The 11,359-nt window shown below is 37.5% G+C and overlaps 1 protein-coding gene across 1 annotated transcript in view; it reads right to left on the bottom strand.

Annotated features, from left to right (window-relative positions):
• The window catches only part of Satb2 (SATB homeobox 2), a 170,777-nt gene extending 159,685 nt beyond the window's left edge, over positions 1–11,092 (bottom strand). The window contains exons 1-2 of the mRNA XM_026399328.2: positions 10,977–11,092; positions 9,433–9,660 (exon numbers count right to left, since the gene is read on the bottom strand). Coding sequence (XP_026255113.1) covers positions 9,433–9,601 — 169 coding nt within the window. The 5' untranslated portion in view covers positions 9,602–9,660; positions 10,977–11,092. The remainder of the gene's footprint in view (positions 1–9,432; positions 9,661–10,976) is intronic.
• Positions 11,093–11,359: the final 267 nt, after the last annotated feature.

An 11,359-nucleotide genomic window follows, 5' to 3' on the forward strand; every position in this document is an offset into this window, starting at 1 on the left:
AAAAAAAAAACACTTCTTATTATTGTACAACAAAAATTCCCTCCGAGGCAAAAAGACATTATGCCAAGTTCCACCCAGAATTAATGTTCAGGTTTAAATTGTAAAGTCCAGAAAAAACGGAACCACTAATAGACCCTTAAAGCTCGTGGCATTCATCAGCACTGTTAGGTTATGTAAATGTTAAAACTGAAAAACCCTTTGCTGACAAAAGTATTTTAATGAAGGCGCTATTAACTAGACTCTCTGGACTGAATAAAAATTTTAAAAAGCTTTTTTGGACTGTTGGATATAAATTCCACTCTGAAGGGGATGATTTTGTGCTTAGGACAGTTCTGAGATTACGAGACTCCCAACCAGGACTGTACACCGCCTATCTTATTCCTTTCGCTTTGCCACCCTCAGAAAGGTTTTTTAAGCATTAGACCCAAGAAAACTCTGAGCAACAGATCAAAGAAATTTCCCCTCTCAGTCTGTCAACTCAGTCCATCCTTGGGCTCCAGCTGCTCCGGTGGCCAGCAGTATCTGCAGTTTTAGTAGCCCCTCCAGGCGCAGGATGCCTGGGCTAATTCCACTGTCATCACCAGGTTTTCAGGAGCTCACAGTTTCCATAAAAAGAGTAGTAGCAAACATAGCTCAGGGCAAAGAAAACTAGCCACCGATCTTGGCTGCTGCCTGCCGACTTGGAGTTGCTGAGAGCGGGACTCTGGGGAAGGAGAGCTGGAAACCCAACAATGTTAAGGATTATCAATGTAATGGTTCAAAGGATTGCAGATTGCAGATTGAAGCCAGATCCTCTGCATCTCAAGTGACAGTCGATGTCACCTGAGTACATATCCGGTGATGTACATACATGGAAACGCAGGTTCCCCCACAAATCCATGCCTGCTAAGAAGGAAAACAGGGGGCTCATTATTTAGCCTTCTCTCTCTCTCTCTCCTGGTTAGGACTTTGGGAAGAAGAGCAGCAGGCCAGAGACAGCACCTAGCCCTTGCTTTGGCAGGGCTCTATCACAAAAGGAACAGACTTCCATCTCTACAGGTTAAAAAGGGGTTAGGGCTTAGTTACACACCTCAGGTAGAATGTAAGAAAATGTAGTGTCCCTTGTCAAACTGCATATGAAAATAAAGTCAATGAGCACTTTTAATGTCTCCTGGTCAACCACCTCCCGTGGGCTCCTCTCTGAACCTCCCAGAGAAGAACGAGAGCCAAATTGTTGCTCCCCAAAACAGATTTTAGCTAATAAGCACTACAAAATAAGCAAAAAAGCACTTCAGTTATTCTGCATCTTCTCCAAGACTAAAAATTTGTACATTGTGTGACAGGTCCACCTCATTTTTCTTAATGATGTTTTTATTATTCTTTCACTCAATTAAAGCAGAAATGGATATTGCATCTTCTGACTGTATAATTGTTATTGTAATCTGTTTTCGATCACTGCTTGGGAAATGGGTCCAAAACAACATAAACTCTCCACTGCCTCAGAAGACAAGTCATTTTCTTTTACTACGACACTTAAAGAGACATTTATCATGCTGCTCAGTTACCATCTTTGGATTATGACAAAAGAAAGTTCTTGTTCTGCTAACCCCAAAATAATATTTCAACAACACTGCAATTTGAAGTTTTTAATATGAATGCATTTTTCTAATAAGCTATTAAAATGTCAATTTTGCCTATTTATATGAATAAATAATTAAAACAAATGTAATAAAAATGTTCTATTTTAATATGGGGCATAATCGGGTGTTCTAAAACTATGGTTATTTTTACTCTATGCCTTTGGTCATTTTCCAGGAATCTTGGGTATAATATTCAACCAAATTTGCTCTCTTTGCAAAGAAAATATTTTCTTATGTTAAAAAAAGGCAATCATAATCAGTTATAAAAGAACTGATACACTTGCTTTCCAGCCAAATACAAAACCCAAGTAAATTATATTTTTTAAAGAAAGAAAAAGATAACTGTGGGAAATATGTTGAAATTCAAGTTGTTTCTATGATAAATGCCTGAAAATCACCTGTGTCAGATCTTGGTGCTTTAGAAAACATTTGCTCTAACTAGAGTCTCAATTGTTTTTTTCTCGTATCTGTGCAAGTCTTCAAGGAAACAAAGACACTAAGCTGCTGTGCACATTTCATAACTATGCAACCGTCAGTGGGCACCAAACCATTACTCTGATGTGAAATGCATTCATTTTTATAAATAGTTGCTTACAGTGCTTTCCTTAATTTTGTTACCTTTGCTGTTATGTCTTGCTACAGTTTAATAACCAACTGTGCTAGGATATAACTCCATTTCAATAATAAGGGAACTAGTTAGGGGCAGAACTAAATTTGTCTCCTATACTAGCAAATAATATCAGAAAAAACTAAACTGAAATATATTTCCCCAGAGGATCTTACTATCCTAATGAGTCATAACCAGAGATAACAAGTATGTTTGCTATAGACTAACATGGCTTGCTGATAACTTTACTGCAAGCTTCAAATTCTTAAAATTTCTATTAATGCATTTTTCTGCACTTCAGGCATTTGTCAAACTAGTAACTATAACATCCACTACACTTTTTCTTTAAGTTTTAAAGTTAAAGCATCAATTAAAAAGGGGAAAAAATCATACCATAAATCTAATTGCCATAATTACATACCTAAAAGCACATTTATGCATATTATGTCTTTCTATCCAGTTTTCTTTAAATCTGGAATTAAGTAAAACTTTACAAATAAAAAGCAAAAGACACAAGTTGTAGAAGGCAAACTTCTATGTCTTTCACTGCCATTTAATTATACTGATTTTACCACAATTTTTAAATCATTTGCTATTAAACAGCAAAACAATTCTGCTAATTGAAAAAATTATATAGAGTTCTATTATTTTGAAAACTCCATCATGAAACATTTTTACAGAAACACTATAGCCTGCCATGCCTATGGGCTTGTTTCCATGTTAAAAAAGAAAATAAATGTTTGGTTGATCAGTAACAATAAAGGAAGCAATGTGACTTCAGAAAATAGAAAAATGGTATACTAAAGAGGCTACATCTGTGGGTTGTTTTTGTGTGGTGTGTGTGTGTGTGTGTGTGTGTGTGAGAGAGAGAGAGAGAGAGAGAGAGAGAGAGAGAGAGAGAGAGAGAGAGAGAGAAAGAGAGAGGGAGAGGGAGAAAGTCTTCAAATGGCTGTTGTTTTAACTCATACCTCAATTCCACTCAGGGCGTCTACTTTGACTTTGAAATATCTATCACATTATCTTTAAGTAGTAGGATGATGAATCCTTTGTACATAAAGATCCATTTTTAACACAGAGACATTTTCAAAATCTCTACTACACTTTAAAATAAAAGGAATTCACAGCTCTCCTTACTGGCACCCGAAATTAATGCTAGAGAGCAGTAGTGATTCCAAGTGAGAAAAGACCTATACAATCAAAGTCAGCAGAGGGAAATCACTCATTTTCAAATTGCTATGAAGAAAAGAAGAAAACTAAAAGGCAAACTCTCTTCTTCATTTTTTGAGCTAAGCATAAAGGTCTCCTACTTGAAACCATTTTCAGTTATTTCCTTTTTTTTCCCATAAAATAATGAGTTAAAATTGATGGGTTAGATCCAACATTTCACTGCTGTTCTTATTCTTGGGGAGTAGGGGGAAAGGGGAACTTGCTGCCAAAGCTTCTGAAAAGAGAGTTTGGGCTGCTAATTTTCCGTTCACAAAATCTAAATTCTCCTTATGCATCTCACACACAACTCATGAAATAATATGAAACAGTATTATATCACTGCAAATTGAGACATTTTTATCAAAATAAAGAGTGATGATGCCAACATTTCATTTGTCATTTCCCACTTGTCACTTTTCACTGACAAACTGTTACACATACAACTTTTGTCAAATGCTCTATCTTTAAATATGTTCCAAAATGCCATTGTATCTCAGCATTCATGTAAGGAAGATAGTAAAAATTACTATGTAACTATACATTAGTTGTATGGGTTTTGAAACAGCCTACTTATTAGGTGAAAAATATAAAGATTTTTTTGTTGATTCCCATGTTATGTAGGATGAAATTTGACTTCCTGAAATGAAACAAACTATGTAAATAGTTTATGCATAAAATGTGGGGTTATTAGTTGAAAGAAACTTTTTTAATGGTGAGATGTTATGTCATTTTACCTCAACAGAAACTAACAACAACAACAAAAATAATCCAAGAGTATAATACAATTTGGTACTCATCTAACCCCTTTAATGTAACATGTCTTTTTAAATATATGCATATAATTTGTTCCAATACTTAATGCTTTTTTTCAAAAGAAAAGAAACATAGGGGTTTTAAATTATCAAAGTAGAACCGCCAAGTTTCACTGCTTGCCATCTTGCCAGCTATACCAAATAATTACCAGTCTTACCTGGAATAAAACTGATTTACTTATTCTTAAAATGACTCAAATTCATATTCTTAGATATCTAATAAATGATAATTAGTCTGCTTTCCTTCCCTACAGAGACAGATGGGAAAAAAATTTTAAGGAAAAAAGAATGAATACAGGATATCTATACAGACTGATTCTGCTAGTTACAACTCCCCGGAAAAAGATGATTCTGCTTATTTTCTGAAGGGGTTAAAAAACAGATGCCTTAAGGGACATCTATGTAGTTCCAACACATACCACACATACACACACACACATTTCACTGCAGATGATCTTGAATATATAATGGTCAGTGGGTTTCTGCTGATGGAACATAAGGCTTCCAAAATTACTTGAAACACCAAATTATGCTCAGGACTTGGAGGGGCGGATACCCTATGTTCTGTTTAATGTGTATGTTCCATTGCATATATTTTTTTAACCAAGTATATCTTTATTTTAATAACAGGCCAAGGACTAAAAACACTTTAGAGAAGGGCTATTTTTCTACCTCAGCAAAACTACAGAAGAAATGCTAGATTGTTGGATGACCCCAAAGTCTAAGTTCACTCTATTTAAAAGAACTTAAACCTTAAAAAAATAATAATAATAATAAAAATGGGCAGGAGAGGTAACTACAGTCTTTTCTCTTCTGAAGCAATTATGAGTCCTTCCTACAAACATTATGGTGTTCATCTTTGGAAACGGAGTTTTCTCCATCTTTCCCATGTTGACAATTATATTTATAAATCCTTAAGTATTTCATACATTTCAATATAGAAATGTCTACACTCTCGTATCTGCAGTTCTTTCAAAGAGCAAAATGTCTATTATTGTTAACATGGTGTCTACACCTGACTTGAACTACGCTTCTTCACTCTTAATCTAAAAGGAAATGTTCCACATGTAGACAATTAAACTAACTGATGTTGTAGACAATGTTCAGCTCTAAATGAGGCCCTGCCTGACAATCTTGATCACATTTGCTCCCCTATTTGAACACCTCAATGTATAATGCATAATGATTTTTTCCCCCTGCAACAAGACAGTTAAGTTCTTGAAAGGGCTGCCTGGTAGCAAGCAGATCAGGTCTAGTGATCAGATAACTTCAACCTGCAGTTCTTTGATAATGTTAAATTGTTATTTTTTTAAAAATTATTTTTCAAAAATAAGCAATTGTTTTTCAAAAAAAGCAGATATCTCTACAAGATATTCCCAATGTTTAAATATTTTCCCTAAAATCTAGAACATTTACACCTCCAAAAATCATAAAAATTCATAGGAAAATGAAAAATAACAAAAAGATTTCTGATGTTTAATGCCTCCTATCAGCAAATACACCATCTGGTCTATTCAAGCGCTGTTCATTCAGTTTAAATAAAGCTGTCTGAAAGTTCTTCTTTAAGCCAAACATTAAAAAGCGAAAATGCTTGTGTTAACAATGAATGAAGCACAATAATTTATTGCTATTAAAGCACAACTGGCCAGCACCTTCCAACAATCCAAGAGGGAGGCAGAATGCCTGGTTTCCTCTGGAAACTTGATTGGCTTCACTTTCATTCTGGGCTGCAGGTTGTATGGCTGAAGCATTCCATGCAGCAAAGCACTGGAGATAACTTATGCTAATGGAGTAAAAAAGGATCATCTGATTCTTACTTTCATTATCCTTAATAATCTCATCTTTTTCTCAACCTTCAAACAGATCTATAAGTTTTAATCAACAATTTCACAAATATAAATTTCCCCACCATTAATCATCCTTTTTCAAATTCCTTATGGAGTGAATTACTAGCTGAGAGGGGACGCCAATTCTAGTAAGTGAATGTTACCCAGCAGGGATATAAAGCTGTCAACACCACGGTGCTCTTGCCTGCTCTAAACATTCTCCCAGCCTTCATATGTTTTTTAAAGAGATATAAGCCTTTTTTTTTTTTTCCTGAGGACCTTCTATAAAAGCTGAATGTCATTCACATCTGAGCACTTACATTTTACTACATACATGCTTTAAAACACGAAGCTTAAATAAGAGCAAAACATCCTAGTAAGTGTTAGAAAGACAAAGCAAAACTGATCTAGTTTCTGTAGAGCCTTCTGAAGCTAACCACATTGTAAACAATGCACTAACTTTAAGTTTCCTTTTAAAACACAACCTTGGTGACTGTGGTAGAGTGTCTACCACCTTTACCAGTAAAATCCAAGCACTAAAATCATGTTCCCCCTTTTTATAATAAATATTTGGTTCTCATTAAAAATTTTTAAAACTCCCTTTTCTTTTCCTAATAAATTTGAATAATAGCAACATAATTTACCATTGCAACCAATGTATTTAAAAACATTTATCTATCTCACTGCTTATCAAAAATGGTAAGATAAATTCCTATTTTATCTACCAGCCAATTAACTTAATGATTTCTCCTATTTGTTTGGGGAGAGTTTTTTAAAAAGAAGAACACTAAAGATTAACACATATGAGCTATCAAATTTTGAGCTCTGTTCTTAAAACATTTTATACCCATTTATGACATAGATAAGACTGAAATATATATGAAAATGATAATAAATGATGAAGAGTTATAAATATTTTATAGTTATCTATGCTTATTATATTGCTTATTAAAAATTTTAAACAAACTGATATAGAGTGGTAGAAATTAAATCTATTTCATATTTACCCCACATTAAAGAAAGACTTTCAATTAGAAAGTACCTCTAACTAGGAATTTATTTAAACAGTTTTTAAAATTTAGAATGTGCATTTTTAAAAAGGATTGGCTTTACTCCAGTCTATATAGATGATTAAAAGTTACAAAGAAATTAAATTATTAACATCTTAATGTACATTTGGAAACTATATAAACTTAAACCCACAAAATAATTATTAACATTCAATGAGAAAGCTTTGTACTATCAAAATTTTATATTCTAAGTTATCATATTTTAAAGTTATCTAAATTAATCTCTTTCAATACTACATAGAATAAAAGCTTTCTTTTGAAATCTTGTTTTAAAAAATCCTTTAAAATCTTCCACATGTAAACTATTCTAATCACTTTACTAATAAGTATTATAAATTGTATGAACTAAGACAAAATAAGTAAATGTTTATTTTCAGTTTGGGAACCTTCAATATTACTAAATTATGTTAAAACCTCAGAGAAGGTGACTAAAGCAGCTTATTGAAACAAATGTTATTATTTTTCATGAAGACAAAAATTTTAGTTTGTATCAGATTCACAATATCTGGTCTAATATAAATGACAGTTTCAAAAAATTTGAAAAGCAGTCACTATTTAACACCAAAGTTACCTCTGCTCAGTAAAAAGAGGCAGTTTCTTTCACAGTCAAATATGTTATAAAAGGGGGAAAAGCAACCTTAATTTAGAGACGCACAATTGGTAATAATTACATTTTAAAATGTTGACAGACTTCTTTGTATTTAGTGAATTCTGCTAGGTTTCACAAACACTGAAATTTTAAGTCCAAAGTTTTTTTACACATACAGGGCACTTTCAGAATATACTGCCTTCAAGAATTTCCGAAAAATTTTCAAACAAAATCAGCACTTATCATCTTGCATTTAGTCCTACCATATTCATTATATATTTTTGTTCATTATATGCATATGAATGATTTATATGAAAAGTCCAATACTGTGGCTTCAGTCTCAGGACAACACAATAATAAAACTCCACTCTTGAAAAGCGGATCACAAAACTACCAAGTTTTTTTCTGCTTCATTAAAAGTATATTTTCACAGCTCCAAAAGGGAAGATCTATAAGCCACTCTCTAGAACCTAATATATTTTTTTAAAACTTTGAAAATTGGGAGAATGAATGCTTTTCAAGGGACGTGATTAGTATAAAGAATTAAGACAAACCATGCTGAACATCTACCACAAATAAATATCAAAATAAGTTTCTAAAATGTCACTTTATAAAATGTATGCTTTTAACTCTTTAAAAGGGAATGGACATTTCAACCTAAGTATCTTACTTCAAAACACACAACAGGGACACGAAGAACATGGTGGTGGCAGCTTATCACTCAGTTTTGCCAGGGTTTTGTATTGTTTTAGGCCGCCCAATAACCAAGAATTATATAAGATACTGTTGAAATATTAGGTGGAAAAACCTAGATGTAAAATATTTAAAGGCATATTATCCCAAACCCAAATGCACAAAAATGTACCATGTAGAACAGTGCATTTTATATATAAAAGACAACTAAGCAACTGGCATATAAACCCTCCAAAATATTTTAATGTTTAAATTTGGTTTTATTTTATCAGATTACTTTTACCAACCACTTTTAAAGAAAGTAGCTGTTTAAGTAGTAAAAACAACAAAAGACTTTCTTTAAATAATATTAAATTATTGGGAGAGGAAATAGCAGGTGGCTAACAATGTTACCTTGCTATTTTCCTCTGTTCTTTAATTCATAATAAAATTTCAAATGCCTTCGTCTAAACTTTACAGACTACAGTAGCATTAAAGCTTCTAAGGGCCTGATAGATCCATGGTGATTCTTTATTTCTCACTTGAAATTAGGTAGGATATAGCCCCAGTTGCCAACTCATTCATCTTAAAGCACTGTCATAACTACAAAGTAACACCAAAGCTTGTTTCTGTACTAGCCTGAGCATTAACAACTATCCCATCAAAGCCATCGCACCTAAACTTCGTCCCTCCAACAGATAGTCTGAGGCAAGGCAAAAGAATTAAATCACTAAAAAGCTCTCTAGGAAATTCTAGAAACAGTTAGCTGGCTGTGACATAAACCTGCCAACACCTCAGCACACAGTGGCAAAGTGCCCAAAAAATGCCACCCTCTGGGTAAACCACTTTCTTGTTTTAACTCGAGATGAAGCTACCAGTTGCAGAGAGGCGACTAGGGCATTATTTGGCAACCTGGAATTGACTTCCTGTAATCCTACACCGAAACAGCGCCTAATCAACCTGAACCCTGACACCCGGGCCATTATCACTGGGCCGCGGGCTGCGCGCGCCTCCCTGCTCCAGGCTGTTACCTCCCACGGCCTTGGCCACTGCGCCGTTGGGCCTCCCGCGGGCTCCCATGGGGCTGCCGTTCTGCTCCAGTCGGGCCACCTTCACCGGGGGAGGCCCCTTGACGTCGGGGCTGCCGCTCCTCCGGTCGGGGCTGTCCCGCAGACACGGGCTCTCGCTCCGCCGCTCCATGCTGCTCCGATTCGGAGACAAAGTTCCCACCGGCAGGTCGCAATAAAACGCGCAGGGACCTAGGGAGGGGGCGGAGGGGAGGGAAGGGGGAGGGAAAAAAAAGAGGGAAAACCGCTCACACACGTGATAGACGTTCAGGCCAGTGGCAGAGCGCTGCACCACAGCCACACAAACTTCCTCCCACGCCGCCCGAGGGGCCCAAGGCTGGAAGCAAGTCCAACCTTACCCTGGGCGGCCCAAAAGAAGCCCAGAGCTTGGGGTGCTGCGACCCTGCCCAGTCGGGGCTTCCCTAAGAGTTAGCCCTCGATGGAGCGGCTAGATTAGGCGCCCCTAGATGCCTAGGAGCCCATGGACGCCTAGGAATGGACCATTCATTAGGGCAGGGTTGGTATAAACCGTTCCGAGGTACCACAGCCTCGCCGTCTGGGGGTCAGGGTTGCAGAAGAAGACAACTTTTAAAAAAGGGGTTCGCCCACTCCTGGACAGAGCGGGGGTGTACCCAAGTCCATAACCAAATGAATCCTTGATAAATATGTTATAAATGGCCAAAGGCCAGGTAAAAAGGACACTTGAATACTCACTTTGTACCTTTACGGAGCATATTTTCTTTTTCTCCTCTCTCTCTCTCTCTCTCTCTCACAGAGAGAGAGAGAGAGAGAGAGAGAGAGAGAGAGAGAGAGAGAGACAAACACTCTGCATAATATTAACCCTAACTCCATATTAATACGCATCCCAAAACACTTGGAGGTATTTATAAGAATAACCTCCATCACAAAAGCGGAGACTACAATCGTTAATATTTTGGAACGTTCTTATCTTCATCTGATCCTAAATGTTTTTATAAAGCTCTTCAGCATAAAACACCAGAACAAAAATCATGTACATCCTTAGGTGCAGGAGCAGCCTTTATCAACTCCAATTTTAAAATCACTTCAGAAAGTTTTCTCTGGGTCCTTTGGCGGTCAGCGCACTCCTTACAGAAGTCACAGGTCTCGGCACCCCTGAATTGGGGTGCGGTGGGGGCAAGAAAGGAGGAGAAACACCTGATGAAACAACGCTCGCACTGTCGCTGACACCCGGGAGAAGCAGAAACCCGGCACTACACAGAGCGATGGGAATCCTCGCGGGCGCGTTGGCCGCGGGAGAGGCCGCGTCGCCGCGGGTCAAGGAGACAAGGTGGGGGTGGCAAAGAGAAGGAGGAAAAGAAGAATGTAAGAGATGCAAAGAGGGAGAGAAAGGGTTGCGGCTGAGGGTTCCATGGCACTGCCTGGCATCTCTGTCCAGAGGAGTGAGAACGGAAGGAAAGAACTTAGCCAGCCCGGGGCTTCCCCGAACTCCCGAGCACCGCGCGGGAGCCCTCGCACTGCGTACTTACTGCTCACGGTCTGTCTGAAACTTGGCTGGCTGGGGCTCTGTCCATGGAGCAAAAGTAGAGAATCCAGGGTGGAAAGTTTCTGGTGCTTTTCTTTGCAGTGTTCTCCTAGTCTTCCTTTCTCTTTACTCCTTTCCTTTTCCTCTTCCCCGAGTCCTAACGTTTAAGGTCCTGGGTCAGGGTGTCTTCTTCTGGTGCGGAGATGGTTGTTATGATGATGATTGGGGGGGGGGGAGTAGGGGGAGGAGGAGAGGGAAAGGAGGACTCCTCCAAAGGGGCACCCGAGCGAGCGGGGGAGGGGACGCCTGAGGAGGGGGGGAAGAGAGGAGGCTGAAAGAGCCTTTCACACCTTCGGGAAGTAGACCGATTCTGGAGAGAAAGGGCTG

Source organism: Urocitellus parryii, chromosome 1, assembly GCF_045843805.1.
Source record: "Urocitellus parryii isolate mUroPar1 chromosome 1, mUroPar1.hap1, whole genome shotgun sequence".
Taxonomy (NCBI): domain Eukaryota; kingdom Metazoa; phylum Chordata; class Mammalia; order Rodentia; family Sciuridae; genus Urocitellus; species Urocitellus parryii.